The sequence below is a fragment of the Bipolaris maydis genome (genome assembly GCF_028858645.1).
Source record: "Bipolaris maydis strain C4 unplaced genomic scaffold PSV08scaffold_10, whole genome shotgun sequence".
In the NCBI taxonomy this organism is placed as follows: Eukaryota; Fungi; Ascomycota; class Dothideomycetes; order Pleosporales; family Pleosporaceae; genus Bipolaris; species Bipolaris maydis.
The window spans coordinates 1,185,846-1,203,754 of NW_027093866.1; the positions used below are offsets into that span (position 1 = coordinate 1,185,846).

Consider the following 17,909-nt stretch of genomic DNA (forward strand, 5'->3'; position numbering starts at 1 on the left):
GTACTACCACATACATGCATGTTGGCATCCCGCCCGTCGTGACCAGCCGCGAGCGTGATGCAATCATTGCCGGGCCCTCCCATCATCCGTATCCGGGGTCATGTGCGCCCTCGTGAACTCAAACACCTGACACTCGCAAACCAATACCTACACACGCGCACAAAGCCAAGACTATCTAGAACCGAGCCGCCAGGGGCAAATTCAAAGCCAATATTGTCTACACGCATACTGCTTACTGCCATCAACGCGCAAGTCACATGGGCCATGTCGTCCCATTTCACCACGTTTCACCTAAGCATAGCGAATGGGCACACTAGTATGAAAAGGGGGTATCTTGTTTGCGACAGCCAACTGCGTGGCCCGTCGTCGTATCTTCTCATTGAGGTCGTGAAAGGCTAAGTACAGAACATGTATCCTGTCATGACAAGCATCCTTGCCATGTCATCCCCAGACGCCAGAGCCGTACTTTTTTCATAATAGAACAGAGTATGAAGAAGAAAAGGCTACCGCTTAAGCAGAAGTAAGCTCGGCAATCTTGGCCTTGACACGCGCCTCCTTCTCCGCCTTGGTGAGCTTCTTGGTCTTGTACTTCTTCGACTCCGCAGCCCACTCCTCCTTGGTCTTCTTGGGTCCCGAACCCTCAACCTTCTTCCAGGGGTCCTCGCGGATCTGCTTGTGGGCATCCTGGTAGAGCTCCTCAAGGCCATCAGCCTCAATGTCGTCCTCAATGTAGCCGCTGAACTGAGACTTGTAGCGCTCCTCATCGTCATCGGCGAGGGTCTCCATGTACTCAGCAACGTGACCACCGAAGATGTACTTGCGGAGGACCTCGGCGTCGAGCTCCTTGGCCTCGATGTCGTATCCAGGGAAACGGTTCTCGGAGTGGGGGACGAAGACACCACCGTCAGAGCAACCCTTCATGGCACCGAAGACACGGGCACCGGTGGAGGTGCGGGTGAGACCGACATCAAGGAAGACCTTGAATGGGCGGCGCTCCTCACCGTCAACCTCAGCGGCCTCGGTGAGGGTGAACTCACCATCGGCCTCCTCAACACCGACGAAGTCCTCGTCAATCTTGAGCTTCTTGAGAACACGGCGGGCAAGGAGAAGACCGGTGGCGTAGGCAGCAGCCCAGTTGGTAAGACCGTGGGTGATGCCATAGGCCTTCAGCTCGTGAGCGCTGTGCACTCGTTAGCCACAATTCATGTTCAGTCCAAGTCGCGTGCAACGTACTAAGCAGCCATGAAGACCTTGTCTCCGCCAATCTCGGAGTGGACGATTTGGCAGATGATGTCCTTGTTGGTGAAGCGAACGACGAGGCGGTACTTGGGCGCATTGTACTTGTTCTTGGCCTGGGTGATCAACCTCTTACGGGCATAGTAGTCGGCTGCCAACTGTTAGATGCGGTCGCAAACAAGGCAATTTATCTAGTACGTACTCTTTCCCTGTCGGCGGCGCTTGTACTTGACTTGGTACCGCGAGAAGTAGGCGTCGTTCTTCTGGAGCTTGGACTTTTCCCAGAGTCAGCGATTTGCGCTTCAAACCCGCATTCGAAGCATCTCGCAAAGACTCCACTCGACGAACCGTCGAAGCGGGGTTGCCATGACGGCGGTAGGATGGAGGGGGTTCTGTTGCGAGAGCAATTCAAGGTGTACTTACGAAAGGCATCTTGACCGGCTGCTGTTAGTAGATTCGGCTGAGGGGAGAAAGTTCGAGGATGGTGGTGCAAGACGCCCGAATATTGGAGTGGGCGCTCGGACCATGTCGCTTAACGATGTACAAGCCGCAACTTTCAAGGTGGGTGACCACGCAAGCAAGCAAGCTCCTGATGGGTGACCACGAGTATTGGGAGCAAGACTTGACCACTACATGTGCCATTGGTATGAAGCCCTAGGTTAGATGCCAACTCTTGAGTATGGCTCTTTTTGGCATTGATTGCACACATAACATGATCCTTGGGCAGCACGTAAGCAGTCTCTCTTGGGTGCCCAACTGGAAGAAATCCGTGCTGGAACCAAGCAATGCAACACATTGCATCCCTGTAACAGTTCTCAGCGTGCAATTAGAATGCTGGTTTTGGTTTAATCAGAAGTAGCTGGTACATTTCAAGTTGTAGCTCGACCATCTGCTTTGCCCGTTTGAGTGCTCACGGACCCCCGGCCAGCCATCAGCGCCCCGCCGCCAACGTCGTCAACCTCAAGGCACGTAGGCACCGAGCTACAGCCAGCTCTCAACATCCACCTCCCTCACCCCACCAACTCTCCAGAGCTTTTTACAAGATGGCTGAAGCTCCTATTGGTAAGCAATGCGCTTTTGGCAATTCTCAAGGCTCTGCTTACCCTACCAATTAGTTCTCGATGGCGGTACTGGTTTCCTTAAGGCGGGTTATGCCGGACAGGTGAGTATCGACTGGAGCACCCAACGAAACCTGCAAAGCTGACCATGGCTACTACAGAACTTCCCGGATCACCAGTACCCTTCGATAGTCGGTCGGCCCATCCTGCGAACCGAAGAGCAAAACACGGGTGATATTCAGCTCAAGGACATCATGTGCGGTGACGAGGCTGCCGAGGCGCGCTCAATGCTTCAGATTACCTACCCCGTATGTGGTCATGCAAGGGAATGGTTGCACAGAATTGGATACTGACCACTCGGCGTGCAGATGGAGAATGGTATCGTGAAGCGCTGGGACGATATGCAACAACTGTGGGACTATACTTTCTACGAGAAGATGAAGATTGACCCAACTGGCCGCAAGATCCTGCTCACTGAGCCACCCATGAACCCTCTCAAGAACCGCGAGACCATGTGCGAAGTCATGTTTGAGCGTTACAATTTTGGGGGTGTCTACGTGGCTATCCAGGCTGTGTTGGCTCTATACGCACAGGGTCTCTCATCTGGTGTAGTCGTCGATTCAGGAGATGGTGTTACACATATTGTTCCCGTCTACGAAAGCACCGTGCTCAACCACCTCACTCGACGTCTTGATGTCGCCGGACGTGATGTGACCCGCAATCTCATCGCGCTCCTTCTACGGAGGGGATACGCCCTGAACCGAACCGCCGACTTCGAAACGGTGCGACAAATCAAAGAGAAGCTCTGCTACGTATCATACGATCTCGAGTTGGACCAGCGCCTGAGCGAAGACACAACAGTGCTGGTGGAGTCGTACACTCTTCCGGACGGTCGAGTGATCCGGGTGGGCAGTGAGCGTTTCGAGGCCCCCGAATGTCTGTTCCAGCCTCACCTTGTGGATGTGGAACAGCCCGGTATCGCTGAGTTCCTGTTCAACACAATCCAGTCGGCCGACGTGGATGTGCGAAGCAGTCTATACAAAGCCATTGTGCTGAGTGGTGGAAGCAGCATGTACCCGGGTCTGCCTAGTCGGTTGGAGAAGGAGCTGAAGCAGCTGTGGCTCACCAAGGTTCTAGGCGGAAACCCAGAGCGACTCAACGTGAGTAACCGACTGGCTGCCGTGGTCACTGGCACTAACACTTTTGCAGAAATTCAAGGTGCGCATCGAGGACCCGCCTCGGCGAAGGCACATGGTCTTCTTGGGTGGTGCTGTGCTGGCAAACATCATGGCAGACAAGGAAAACATGTGGATAACAAAGGCAGAGTGGGAAGAGCAGGGTGTACGTGCTCTAGAGAAGCTCGGGGCGAGGGGATAGTGAAGACGCAGTTGCACACGAACAAATCCAACAAATTCACGGCACAATGGCTGACACGCACGTTGGACGGGAAACCTTTGTTGCTTTTTTTCTTCTTGCATGCAGTGAGACGGTCATGTGTCTTGTCAAAATTGGCGTGTCATCTCCCGCACCCTGCAGCCGTCATTGTTGTCGTGTAGGGTGTTTGGGAACGTGGGGTAATTAGCCCTTCCAACGTCACCGGAGGCGTCATGCCACAGTAGTTTTAGCTAGTAGAGAGGCGGTGGGCGGACTCTGTAGGGTGGTTCGGGTCGCCAGGAGCAGTGCGGGAAGTGAGCACAAGCAGGCAGCGGAACGTTAGCCGTTGCTGGATACAGTGGTACAGCCTACAGGTGAGCGGACTTCGAGCTAAACTGCATGTCCCTGCATGGAATGTCGGTGTCTTGCACGTGTGTAGGTACATGGAAGGAGTGTATGCTGTGAGTTTGAGTGAAGTTGATGACGGCATCTGGGGGCGGACCGAGAAGCCGCGATATTTCTGTGGGTGGTGGTGACCCAACAACACAGCAGGGAGGATTTTGGTTCATCGTCATAGCGAGCAGCTAGGGACAGTGCTAGAAGGTCCATGGAGTTTTGTCTAGAACCGACTACCCGTCGAGGCGCGCCTGGATGCTGGACATGAAGACGGATGGCTTGCCACTCGGTGAAGTACGGGGTGAAGTTCGGGGGCTTGAGGGGAAAGACGCGTCTTGGATCTCGATCGATGGTTGCCGCGAATTGGGTCCAAGGTGGGTGGCGTCGCTGGCACACGGCACTACACGACACTACACAGCACTACACCTACAGCGCCTACACCGACGCGTGTGCCTAGGGTCACGGTGGTGAACTGGCAGTGGTGTGGTGTGGTGGTGTGGTAGTGTGGTAGTGTGGTGTTGTGCCTTGCGGGCGTCGTCTCCGTCTACTATGTACATAGCACAGATGTATGTACATACACCACCACCACCACAGCACGCCGATATGCGCCACGACACGGCACGGCAGAGCACAGCAGAACAGCACAGCACAGCGCACTGCACCGCACAGCAGCCCGCGACGGGCAAGTCTGCAACGGGCTCGCACACGCAGGGCCCCCCGCGCTGCAGGGCAAATTGGAATTCAGGTTTGGCCATGGCGTCTTCGCACAACGCGTTTAGCGCCGGGGCTGGCAATGGGGATGGAGAGGGCAACCGGTATTCTCGTTGCACTGCGTCATCAAGGCCCATGGTGCACAAGGCAAGGAACATTCACCACCACCGACGGAAAAAAACGCCCCGCCCTCCCCCATGGCCATGCACATCGGCAAACCAGGGCCACCCATTCTGCATGACGAGATAGTCATGCCCACGTAGCCGTAGCCATAGCCATAGCTATCCACGCACCGCCAACACGCCGGGTCCTGTTCCCTTCCCACTCGCTGAGATTGGCCGTCCCCAGCAGCCCCAGCACCACCTCCCTTGGCGGGTGCGAGCCACCATTATTGAAACGGGCTCCACACGGCGGCCCTGTACCCTGCTGCCCTCTCAGGCACGATTACCGCACGACGGCGCCTCCAAGCGGAAGATCACCGCCCTACTATGCCATTAACATCGGCTACCATCCCCGACGCCTGTTGGACCCTCCCACTACCAAATACATCCATATGCCTACATATATTGGTCACCGCCGCTGCCTGTGCCTCGTCTCCCCTCGGCACTGCGCTACCTTCCTCCACAACCACCACTACCACTACCACCATTTGGGAAGACCGTTGGTATATCAATCTTAGCCAGCCCGTCTCCTTTGCTCAATAAGGCCAGACGAGCTCCTCTCGCCACCCCATCATATGAGATCGCCGCCAGCATCGCCCTCTCTTTCGCGAGTCATCTTCAGATCCGACACCACCTCTCACCACTCCCATCACCACCACCAGAACATGCAACGATCCTCTGACCGCACCATGCCTGCCATCAGCTCTCCTCTGTCCCCCAGGTCCCAACCTCTCGACATCCCTTCCCAGGCTCGACGCCGACCAGCTCTGAACCCACGCCAGTCTAGCAACCATGGCCCTGCTGCCCATCTGAGGCTCCCCTCGCTGCCTCGCTTCCATCCTGCCAACTATGCCTCTTCCCAGAGCTCCAACCACTCCAGCCAAGCAAACACACCAATCACTGGTCCCGACAGCCCGCACTCGCCTGCCTCTCCTCGATCAACCAACAGGCAATTTGAGGTCCAAAGACAAATGTACCTCTACCAGCAGCAGCTTCTCGCCAACACCAGCCGTCAGCACAAGGGCTTTGGCCCCAGGCCAACCAGCCCCCGTCTCGAGCCCCTAGCTAGCCCTGGAGCCGTCACACCCCTAGAGCTCGAGGATGAGGTCGGCGGCTACCTCACAGCCGGTGTAAGCCGAGCCGAGGCTGACCAGCACGTTGAAAAGTTCATTCGTGAGGAGGCTCGTCGTCGAGGCGAGTACTCTCCCGGTAGGACTACCTCCGTTGGCGGCAGATGATTTTACAATCACCAACCTGCACTTTTGATACAAAGGCTGCCTATGCATCAACACGAAACAAGCCATTACCCTACACGCCTTTCCTTTGGTTACACACCTGGAGTTTTTTTTTACTGTTCTCATACGGCCATGGCAAGGAGCATTCACGGCGTTCATCACCCACACTCATCCACCAAAACAAGACAAAAATAACAAGGAACCACGTCAGATACAACAGCACCACGGAAAGCATGTTGTGGAAACGGTCTCATTCTTTTAGGGCATGGTTGCGCGCAGAAATTCTCCTTGTCTCATCACCTCCAAGTGCTGGAGCGTGGCATCGGTCGCTTTTCCTTTTGTCGAATACCCAAACCAATGTTACTATTTTTTTTTAACCCCAAGGCATGTACGGCATCTCGCCTGTCCTTAGCTTCACTCCGCAAGCGCTCCACTATCATCAGTGTCGAGCTGGACAGATGACGGGTCTTTTTTTATTTTATTTCTTCTCTATACATACATAGCCAGTGAATACAAAACTTGCACACTTCAAAACAAGAACTCGATGATAGAAATGTCATTTCCAGATGTGTTGCTTCCATGTCCCAAACTAATCTATCCACAGTGAAACATACATGTCCAGTCACACTCAACAAACATTATTCGCCACACATCACACTCGCGCTCACATCCCAAAATGTCTTCAAACCTTGTCTCGGCACCCATGCACACCACCCAACCACCCACCTCGAAAACAAGTCCCACCCACGTGAATCGCCTTGCCGCGCTACCCGTTTCCGGGCCCCATCTTCCACCCCCCCCCCCTTGCGCCTTCCCCCTCCCCACACCTTCAGCCCATGTCTCTCTCTCTTGTATCCACTTCTTAGGCCAACCTCCCAGCATCAGCACGAAAGCACGCGCCGCAACGAGGAAAATAAGGAGTAACAAGTAGTCTAAAGAGCAAAAATTACCCGCACCAAAACATCTGAGTCAAAAACCCGCCTGCATTACTTTGCGTCCGCACACCCGCACCGCCCATGTGCAAACATCCCTACCCATTTTATCCCGATCAGCAGGTAAGAGTATCCACTCCAAGGACCTTGTCTCCTACTAGTCCCTTTTTTTCCTTTTGCTAGACTTGCCTTGGTAGCTTTGTTTCCCTCACTCTCTCACTCTGCCGATGCTCTCTCTCTCTTTCTCCCCACTTTAAAAATGAACAAGTATCACGCTTCCCAAACTGCCCTTTTTTTCTCTCGCAGACGCACATTTATATACAGCGTGTAGAGTAAGTTTGGAGTGGAAAGTAAGAAGAAAAGGAGGAGGGTTGCTTTGCAGGGCGCAACACACACACCGAATCCGCAGTTGCAGGTGATAAGCTGGGCTCGTGCTGAAAATCCTACGGGGATCCTTGGGAGCCGAAGTAGAGGGGTGTGTGCGCCGCCGTTGCGGGTGGTGCTTGGCCGAAATGAAAGAGTGTGTGGGTAAATTTAAGGTGGGTTGGGTAAAATCATGATTTCGTTTGGTTGGTATGTATTCTACGTTATGGGTTTTGTGGATTTATTACCGCTTGTCCGTGTTCGAAAGGCTAGTTTTGAAGATAGTTTGTGGCACGTGTGGTGTGTGTTCGGCTTTCTGTTCTGCAATCTCCGTGCGTGTGTGTGTGTGTGTTTTATAAAACGTGATTGTTACGGACTAGATACGCACGTAAGTTGAACTTTGTGATGAGGGAGCGGGTAACGCGTTTAAGTTTCAATGTTTCCTTTCACACAGATTCATCCCCTTGCCTCCGTTCGTATAGAGCGCGACGGAGGAGAGAAAAGGGAAATGAAATGAATGACGTGCACGAGCAGGAGGACAAAAAGAATGGGGATTAGAGCGGACCCTGAAGGAGTTTTTTCCCTTTGTTACGCTTCACGATCGCGTACAGTAGGGGGATGCAGGTATGCACGGTGCGCACTCTAGTCTCGCGTATAGCGGTAATACGTGCAGTGCTTGTGTTACTCCTGTCTGATTTGCTCACCTCTGCTCACATCGTCTCTGTTTATCTTATTGTCAAAGTCTTGTTGTGTTTATTCAGTGTGAATTGTTTTTTTTTTTGCAAACAGACAAGTTACGGAGCGAGCTGGACAGCCACCAATCGTGCGCCGATTCCACTGCTAAAGCGGGAATATCAAAGGCCAAACGGGGGGAAAAGGGCCGTTGACCGAATTTCACGCAATTTCACTCTTTGACCCCCCCGTTCCATATCACGGTTGGAATATAGCCTGCTATGCAAGAGATATCCATGCCGTGTTCACTGCTTTTGGACATGACAGGGAGAAGTCGTACGTGTGGGGGCTTCGAACGGTACGTGGTATGTACGTATTCGCCCGATATGAAAACAAACCACAAATGGCGCCGGATGGGATTCGAACCGCAAAAGATACGTGTGGCATGGATACGCTTGCTTGATTCGCCCGATGAAAGGGGAGGGGTAGGCGGAATGCACAACGATGTCGTTGTGCATGATGTCTTGTCCAAGAGCGATAGGACAGTTCCGAGCATTCGCAAACATGGGCATAGAACGGCGCGGACATGTGTCCTCTGTATCCTCGTATGATTAAGGGACCAAACCATTGCTCCGATTTCCCCTTTTGAGTCATACAGATACAGTTGGTCTGTCTTTGCACATGCGATGCACAGGCAATCTCGAGGACCAATGATAAAGGATCAACGGACGCGTTCCTTTTCTCGCAAGATATCTGGCAACCGCCCGTCCCTGCATCTTTTGATGGTGTGTGCCTTGATAACAACATAGCCCGATTGGTTAGCCGTGCTGTCGTTGTTGGTACCAGCGTTGCCCTGATGTGTTGTTCGCCCCCTCCCTTCCGTCACGGAACAGGGGTGCCGAAGAATGCCATGGATGTGGGGAGGTTGGCTTGTGCGCCACAGTTGAAATGCAGGGTGAGATGAATTCCGGTGTCGCAGCGCTTGATAGGCAGGATAAGACCGTCTACCAAGACACTTGGATGGAATCGAGGCAATTTCGTCTTGATAGACGAGGAATATGCTGCATCACATGTTCCGTCAACGAGTCGTAACCCAAGCATCCCAAGATCAACATATCTGATGGTCGTGTCCGTGAGATGCCGAGCCGGATTTCAATGACTAGGTTGAAGATCAGGGTCATGGAGATCTTATCGCGGTTCCCTTTGGTGTGCTCCTCGTTCATTCGCCACACATGTTGAGGATTTAGTCGACGGGAGAACTGCCAACAATGACCCTGTTGTGCGTACGGGGCTTGCTGAGTCGTAAACGCTGCGGTCTGATGTTGCGATTGCTTCGTGGCTGGATACGGCAAGTTTGCGAGCTTCGCTCGAATGGATTAGAGCATGGTACTTCGGCAATGACCTTGTAGGCACCCTGGGTGGGTGTACATGCCGCTCAGTGACCGGCCGCCTGTCGCCGACTACTCGTCTCAACCTTCCGTCCCATCTCTTCCGCAGTTCGACGCCTAGTTTAGCATACGCTAGCGACTTGAGCCGCGTGCTGCATGTTGCTAAATTGCAAACACCATGCATGGAGCCGTTCATTTGCCGTCTCTGTCCTCTCACCGCTCGTGCTTGAGAGATCTTACCGCTCAGTGTGCTCTATCAGAGCGGCTCATGGCGCCACTGCAGCGCAATGCTGGCAATGCCTGCTGCTGGATGGATTCCTTGCAATCAAGGAAATGAGAGTGTGTTCCACACATTTGCGTTCGCCGATGGCTTGTCGCCAGTAGCATGTCTTTTTTCTCCTCTAGGCGCTCAATAGGCTGTTTCAAAAGCGACAATCTCTCCCCACATGTCGCGTGTGTAGTCAGTGTGTAAGCAGCGGGATGCTGAGATGGAAAAGTCAAGATGACGACTCTGGAGGGGAACGACATACGTCAGAAGGCGTTGTTCATCGATCACAAGGGTGTGCGGGAGCGTCTGTGCGCCTCTAAACTCGTTTGGGCTAGCCGTTCCGAAATGTGGTGAAGGATACGGCATGAATCAGAAAAAAGACATGGTAAACTTGTCCATCTGCCCTCGTGCCAAGCGCAACCTCTCTACTGCACACAACCCCGCCATGCCGCTCACTAATCCTCGACTCACCCATACAAGTTCGACAGCTTTCCCGTGATCACTGTGGACCAGCAATGGCCTCGTGGTCGTCCTGGGATGTTTGTCTCCACACTAAACGGCCGCGGACGCGTATCGAAGACTGACTTTCGCATCTCCACATTTGCACCACCTGGCACCCCGCGATTGATGCGCATATCATGACTGGAGGCGTAGGGACTAGTCTGCCCTCACCGACATGGTGTCCCATCCAATGCCCTACACTCCTGATCAATGCACAGCCGTCCTCTCCATTACAAGATCTGCAAAACATTGTAGTAGTGTACACCTACATACACCTCGTTGTCCTCCGAAACTGCTTGCGTATGCAGCGTGGCATGGACACGCTCTTGGTATCCGCCGGGGCGTCGATTAGTTGCATAGCGGCTCATCTACATTTTATCGGCACACAGTGCACCCTTGCCTGGTTGGTCCGGTCACAACCCCCGCAACGCTCATCACCTCTCACTACCAGGACTCGAGTAGGCTGTCCTTTGTAATGAACACTGTGATTTGGCGCAGCTCGTGGCATGTTCTGTACAGATGAATATCAACAAGTCGAGCCATTGAGGTGAGATTCTTGCAATTGCCGAACCTCTTGCTCACGCTATTGCGCAAAAAAGTTACAGAAAGTGTGAACACGCGTTTTTGCATAAGCTTACCTCGGCTGCGGAGTGCACAGCCTCTCTGTCCGACTTCATGCTCAAGAAATCAAGATCTAACTCAATAAAATCGTGAGCAAGACCTGATCTCTGGTAACATGGCATGATACCTAGGTACCTGCCGGAAACAGCGAATCAAGTGGACCGGACCACCGGCAGCCCATGCTCCGGCTATATTCCTTGAAAAGTCAACAACAACCTGCTAGAATTTATCATCGCACAGGTCATCTTCGATCTCTCGCACATTCCCCATACCATCCTGACGTCAAACGCGACATGCCACAGCCAAATTTCAAGATTGGTCATTGTGGTCGGCCCTTCGCAATCGGACCGCTTAGACGAGGAAAAAAGGGCCGTCTAATCATCATAGCAAGTTGATCTTAACCACACACCTCATCTATGTCGCAAAGTTTTCTTATTCATTTTTTGTTTATTGTGGGGAATGAGTATGCGTTTGATGATGATGAGTTGCCGTGGCGCTGGCAATGCGCCTTTGTTGGGCTCCACGGATATTATAAGACGAGCAAGGAAGACGCATGGAGAGCCATGTATTGCACTGGCTTGACTTCCTCCGATCGACAAATGCACAGCGCCGGATTCAACGACCATGACATTTGGTTGTGCTCATCTTCATGCGGTCTTATTCCCCTTTTGATTTTACATACCGCCGTAGACGACGCAGTGGCATTTTCTTACCCGTCATCATCTGACGGTTGCACCTGATTATGCCTGTCGGTCCATTTCGAGATAAATCATTTTGCCTGTCCAGGAATCGTTTGGTGGAGCAACATTTGCGAGGTTTCAGAGTATCCGGCTAGGAACACTGCACCATTCTGTGCAGCCATCAGTCAGAAAGTACCATCAAATCTTCATCTAGTATATCTCGTGTATGGCTGCATATTTTCATTTGCTGCATCTTTTTTCAATTTTGTGTTTCCTGTGTGCAAAACTGTGACATTCTTAGCACATGCCTCAACATAAGTAGTACAACAAAGCAGTTCTGTACTATTAGCATATTATGCCATTCTCACGCTCATTCTGCTAGATTAGGCATCAGCAACAGAATCACAAACGCCTACAGATTTGTCAGTAATTTCTGCAACTTTTGGCTACTTAGAATCACGCTCATACATCATTCAAGATCAATATCTGGGATGAAAGAGACAAGAAGGAATAGCAAATGCCCCCTGTTAACGTAATCTGAACTAACTATATCTCCTTTACATAGCTTTGTGACAACTCATTCTTGATGGATCATCCCATCCTGTCAACAAGGTGCCAAACACTAGGTCGCTCACAACGCGTTCCTCCCTGAATGACACATGTATTCTTAGAAGATGCAAGTTTGCAAAGAGGCAAGTAATTATCAATTTTGCGTGTATTCCTTACTTGTGCCAATCCCATCTAGTTTCGATGCTACACTACACACGGCCTCTCCCTCTTTCGACACACAGCCACTTCAGCAACCAAACGCGTCCATTAACTTCATCCAGGTGCTCAGTTCAAATCCCACTCTGGCCCAGAGACGACTCTCTTCTTCCACTCACGTTCACTAAACAAACATCACACAACCAAAAAAAGGTAAAGATTTTTAAACCAGACTCACTATTCATTCTTCTATATACAACTGGTTCTCTCTTATTAAAAAATGTGTTCACGGCCAGGGGCAGCTCAGAGAAACCCAGAGCAGCCACCCCCTTCATACAACTTTCTCCTCCATCCCTCCAATTAAATCCAAACAAGAAACAAAGGAAAAGAGTTATTAAAAAAAAGAGAGATTATAACAAACAATCAACTCAAGTAAATAAAAGCGAGCGTATGATAGGTCAGTTATATACAACCAAGAACCGTTGAGAATCTTGATGTAAATAAAAGATGGGAAAATCATGCACCACACCCAATTACCTGATCATCTTGATTATTGAAAATTGCCCTGCAAAATTCAACAACCAAAAGGGTTGATCGTTCCATCTCTTTTTTTCGTCTCTTCTTCTGTTCCCCGTTCTCTCTCCATCCTCTTCCCATTATATTAAGAATCTCTCTCTCTCTCCCTCTTTGTCTGACATATACACCACACCACCTCTTTTGTCCAATGGATTGAATAACTTGATGAGTTTACTCAGGCTTTCCGAGGATACCACGGGCCATGTGGCGCTTGCGGAGGTTGTACTCGATAGCCCTCTTCTTGGCCGCAGCACTCTGGGTGAAGGCACCGGAGCCACCAAAAGGACCGGCGAGAGCTGCGTTTTGCAGGCGGACGACGCAGACGTTGGAGACACCTCCGGAGGTACCCTGGCAGGTCATGCCAGCGGGCATCTGGACCTTGACGGGGAAGTCGGTGCTGGAAGCAGCAGACAGACCACCGATACCAATACCGGGAACGTTTTGGGTAACCTGAGCCTTCTGGAAAGCAGCGGGGTCGGTTCCACCGGAGGTGGCGTCGATTGCTGCAGTGAGGGGACCGGCACCATCCTGGTTAACTTGGTGGAAGGTCATGGTGATTGTGCCGTCGTCGGAAGTGGTGGGGAGACCAGTGGACGCACCAGTGCCAGCAGCGGCAGCGACACCCTGTTCGGTGGTGCCCTTGGGTGTCTTTGTACCAGCACCGGCACCGGCACCGCCAGCACCGCCGAGGAGGGAATCGAGGAGACCACGTTTGTTGCCACCTTTGTTGCCACCGAGGCCACCAAGGAGAGCAGCGAGACCTCCAGCAGCGCCACCGGCACCGCCAGCAGCACCTGCAGCTTTTGCGGCACCTGCACCGGCAGCCTTAGCACCGGCAGCCTTAGCGCCACCGGCAGCACCAGCGGCACCAGTACCCATGAACTTAGCAATAGCCGCACCAGCATCTACAGGACCACTGGCGGTACGTCCAAGAGCAGACGCCTTGCCACCCATCTCCTTAGCACGGATGATGGAAGTATCAGCCTCAGCACCGGAAAGTGGGTTACCAGAGTCACGAGGAGTACCATCCGCGACGGAGAGACCGGGCATGGTGACACCGTTGGCACCCTGGACGGCGGTGATGACACCGTGGGCCTGGACGGAGGCTGCGAGGGCAGCAGTGAAGACGATGGAGTAACGCATATTGATGGTGGTGGTATGTAAGGTTGACTAGGGGGTATTTACAAAAGTAAATTGGTAAGAGAGATATAATAGAATGATTTGTTGAGCGTAATAAGAGGATGAATAGAGCAAGCGTCCGGCGCAAGTAGAAATTAGAAGGATGGAATGGATAAGAGAGAATTAATAAAGAAGAAGAAAGCGAGTCTGGTTGGTTTAATGGTTTGAATGATAATGATTTTGACTTGGGGGCAGGAACACAGTGTCTTATATACACTTTGATTCTCTACCTTTCTTGCCCTTCTGTTGTGTAAAACAGTAATGGCGTCCATGCTCAGAAGCTTACTGCACACAAGCACTTCGGGAGGCTCCATCCTAGTTTCCGGTGTGACCAGACGCCTGTTTGTTGGACGGGAAAATCGAATCCACACTTGGTGCCGTGTCTCACAACGGTAATGGAGTCGGACTGACGTCGTGATACCCAGGGGGCACAGACGCTGGACCATGAACTGAGACGGTGTAGGTCGAACGATGGGCGCGGATTACTCCACTACAGCCAAGCACCCGAAGAGATACTCCACTGCGGGACGATCTTCGCCAGAAGATCGGGGCAAGCATGTTCCGTATACAGGCAGACGACCAGAGGTAGTCGTGTTGCCTCGGTACCGAATGCATTGATGTTTGGCATATTCGTATCACCAGGCATGTTTTGTGCCAGACTTGGCGATTCAAACACACATGCTGGAACAAAGTTTCGATGTAGACAGCCTTGTTCTTGCGGTCCAGTTACTGTGTCGTAAGAATCCCGGTCTCCCAAGGCCGATTCGAAAGCCCTGAGAGTATACACCGACAAAGCAAAGATGATAATATCCCGCAAGAAGTATCGTTTACTCAGAGACTTCCGGTACTGAGCGATTGGTCATGAAGCCGGCGCTGCAATAAAGTTAATGGTTGTTTCAGTTATTGAGTGTTGAAACTCTAAAGTTTGGACTCGGTCATGGACTAGCGTACGTAGTTTACTTTTTCGCGTAACAGTGATTGTCAACCCCGATTATTTTCGAAACATCCAAAGCCACCCCCCGAATATGGCAACAACATGGTTTCAACGCGTCACCCATACTCCGGAAAGCACTCTTCCATCTAAGCAAGGTTGGCGATGGCAGTTTCGACACGTACGGCTGTGAGATGTCATGCAGCAAGCCAGAGTTTCTGGATTCCGTAATGCCGTGCCATGGCCTTCTCCGATATTTCGGTATTCGCGTCAATGACGGCAGAGAAGATATGCTCATTGACTCTTCGTTTTCTGGGAGAACACTGCAATTTCCACAGACGTTTGCGAGTCTCCTGTACCCTCGTAGTAGTCTCACTATGCAGCAAACGTTGTGATACACTGTTTCGACACACCGCCTTCCTAACATGATAGCCAACAGTACTAGCGATGCACCAAGTTGTAGCTCTAGTTCGTCCTGTTCCTATCTTCTTGTCGACCGATTGCGTATTAACACATCCTTCAATCATCCCAAGGTCCTTGCTCTATCCAAGCCCGAAACTCACGAACTTCCTTCATCCACAGGTACCTGATGCATATCTCCTGGATTTCAAAAATAAGCATTCCAGCATCCAACTTGCCCTTGCTCATAGAATTCTTGATAAACAACAGCAGGATGCTGATAGCACGGGTCTGCGCTTCTTTCCCGTATTCGACAATCGGTATACCGTTTGTAGTCAGCTCCAAAGTTGGTGGGGGAGCCTCCATGGCCTCGACGAGCCGTAATGCGTGCTGTATAAAACGGAGGATGATGTTCGGACCGTCGACATCAAACTGCTTGAAGGTATCATCAACAAGAAGTCTGGTAAGAAAATCGAGCGACGAAATCTCAAGAGGGAGACGCGCGAGTTCATCGGCAGCTACTTCGGGTGCGTCCCTGAGCTTTCGCAACATACACTCTTCCCAAGACTCTGACCCATTGACTCTCTGTTTCTTGGCCTTGCGCAATCCGTTCTTTTCCGTCCCATTCTGCGCATGCTTCTCCACAGGTTGCACCTGTTCCTCCGGTAACCTGTCCCAGATCTGTGTTTCCACAAGCATCTGCATATACGGTACGATGTCGAAGTCTGGCAGCGTAGCCTCGTTCTCGAGCATTCGCTGGTACGCCCGCCAGGTCGGTTCCTTTGGAGGTATCGGCTTGTCCACCAGCAAACCCTTGATACATCTTGCTCTGATCCGCAAAATCTCGTCCGTCGTGACCGTATTCTTCATGTGGCTATCCGTGACCGTGTCCAGCTGCAAAGCAGCGAGCTCCCCCTCAATGACCATAAGCGATTCAATCCAATGCGACAAGAAAGGCTTAAATCGCATTGATATGCCCTCATTCATCTTCCAGAGTTTGTACTCGCAGTTCAAAATGGCTGCGAGCACTTCCAAACTCGGCTCGGCAGCAGCTCTACGTGCGAAGGCATCGAGCGTATTCTTGATCCTCAGCGATTCCTCAAACTGGTCTGCATTGCTGCGTATCCCTTGGGAAGCTATCTCCAAGTCGCGAATCGTATCGTAGCTTGGTCTGTTTGGATTGCTGATAAGGTTGATTTCTGCGTGGGTAAGGGTAGCAGTGAGATAGCTCATATCGGGCGGCATTTATATCGCGGCTTGCGCTTCGAGTGATAGGAATGTTGCGAGTGAGACGTTGATCGCCGAAGGGAATACATAGGTTCGAAATGGGCAAGGTGTCATGGCCGTGGGTGGTGGTGGTATTGGCGATGCTGCGCAACACGTAACCTTTGGAAAGAACGAGTGGCACGTGCCAAGCATCGTGCTCCGCCCACAAGACTAGCCATACGAAGAGGAGGCAATTTGTCCGTGTGACATTTGGGCGACAATCATTGAATCATAGGCATTGGGTTTTTTTTAAAAAAAAAAGCAATGTGTTGGGGGTAAATGATTAGTTCGTATTACACAAACGCCTGTTGTCAGAGGCGCGAACAGTTCTCGACGCGCGCCATACTTTAACTGCAACGTTAATTACTTCAATCATTCAGTCACAATTCACAAACACAATCAAGATAAAGCTTGCAAAGTGTCCAATTGAATTCCTATTATGCTACGCTCCTCGGAATGCTCCAGGATGCACCAAAAGCAAACCTAAAAGTAACCCAGGAAATAAAGGACGCCGTGATACAAAAGCAGGTCATTATCGTATGCTCAAAGCCCAACCGGTGCTACCATCTCGACTCGCATTCATCCGACTAACTCCATGCCGAGTAGGAGGTTCCAGCATGGATGCATCGATAGATATTTAGAAGCCGGGCGGAGGCGAATGAGGCTTTGGTGGTAGTAGTAGTGGCGGTGGTGATGGTGCTAAACAAAAGAGAAAAAGATGGGTATCGTGATGATTTGACAACAACGTCATAACCGTTAACGCGGCATCGTAAATATTCGTCCGCGGTCCGGCTAGAATTTGAATATAATGTAGAGGGCGTGAATGATACCCTGGGATGACTCGATTAGCTGCATTGTAATCGGCTAATGTATTGGACAAGCGGAACTCACCGGAATGTAACCAAGGATGGTCAACAGGATGTTGATGAGGAAGTCGGCTCCGCAGCCGCGCTCGAGGAAGACACCGATAGGTGGGAGGATGATGGCAAGGAGGATCTTGCAAATGTCGCTGGTGTCTAGTTAGCATCGTGTCGCCAACAAAAGCAGAAAGAGAGAGCCCAGTGGGTAAGGCTGAACATACCTAGCGGTGAAAGGCATGGTGGTGGTTGTTGGTGGGTTTGTCGGTAAGAAGAAGTTGCTGTTTGGTGGTGTCCAAGGGCTGTACAAGTAACTTGAATGGAACTTGAGGGTGTGGTTGACGCGCAAGCAACAGTGGCATGCAGCGAAATATTTATGGAAGACTGATGGGAGTAGGCT

At 51.6% G+C, this 17,909-nt stretch overlaps 5 protein-coding genes across 5 annotated transcripts; 2 read left to right on the forward strand and 3 right to left on the reverse strand.

The window, feature by feature from the left end:
- Positions 1–319: 319 nt before the first annotated feature.
- Positions 320–1,700, reverse strand: PSV08DRAFT_314721 (60S ribosomal protein uL18). Its single transcript, XM_014227664.1, has 4 exons — positions 1,660–1,700; positions 1,439–1,511; positions 1,234–1,387; positions 320–1,180 (listed from the first exon to the last, which is right to left on the reverse strand). Exons 1-4 carry the CDS (start codon positions 1,666–1,668, stop codon positions 511–513), a joined length of 906 nt encoding a protein of 301 aa, XP_014083139.1. The 5' UTR covers positions 1,669–1,700; the 3' UTR covers positions 320–510.
- A 508-nt stretch (positions 1,701–2,208) lies between these two features.
- On the forward strand, positions 2,209–4,077 carry PSV08DRAFT_206203 (actin family). The gene is made up of 5 exons (XM_014227663.2): positions 2,209–2,298; positions 2,352–2,398; positions 2,456–2,602; positions 2,663–3,454; positions 3,504–4,077. Exons 1-5 carry the CDS (start codon positions 2,280–2,282, stop codon positions 3,669–3,671), a joined length of 1,173 nt encoding a protein of 390 aa, XP_014083138.1. The 5' UTR covers positions 2,209–2,279; the 3' UTR covers positions 3,672–4,077.
- A 1,528-nt stretch (positions 4,078–5,605) lies between these two features.
- Positions 5,606–6,174, forward strand: PSV08DRAFT_363922 (uncharacterized protein; the record flags this gene model as incomplete). Its single annotated transcript, XM_014227661.2, has 1 exon — positions 5,606–6,174. Exon 1 carries the CDS (start codon positions 5,626–5,628, stop codon positions 6,172–6,174), a length of 549 nt encoding a protein of 182 aa, XP_014083136.2. The 5' UTR covers positions 5,606–5,625.
- A 6,874-nt stretch (positions 6,175–13,048) lies between these two features.
- On the reverse strand, positions 13,049–14,020 carry PSV08DRAFT_226937 (uncharacterized protein; the record flags this gene model as incomplete). The annotated part of the gene is made up of 2 exons (XM_066092204.1): positions 13,049–13,599; positions 13,738–14,020. The coding sequence occupies 2 exons, from the start codon at positions 14,018–14,020 to the stop codon at positions 13,049–13,051; spliced, it is 834 nt and encodes a 277-aa protein (XP_065948818.1).
- A 1,080-nt stretch (positions 14,021–15,100) lies between these two features.
- On the reverse strand, positions 15,101–17,854 carry PSV08DRAFT_226940 (uncharacterized protein). The gene is made up of 4 exons (XM_066092205.1): positions 17,734–17,854; positions 17,544–17,661; positions 16,768–16,772; positions 15,101–16,614 (listed from the first exon to the last, which is right to left on the reverse strand). The coding sequence occupies exons 1-4, from the start codon at positions 17,748–17,750 to the stop codon at positions 15,507–15,509; spliced, it is 1,248 nt and encodes a 415-aa protein (XP_065948819.1). The 5' UTR covers positions 17,751–17,854; the 3' UTR covers positions 15,101–15,506.
- Positions 17,855–17,909: the final 55 nt, after the last annotated feature.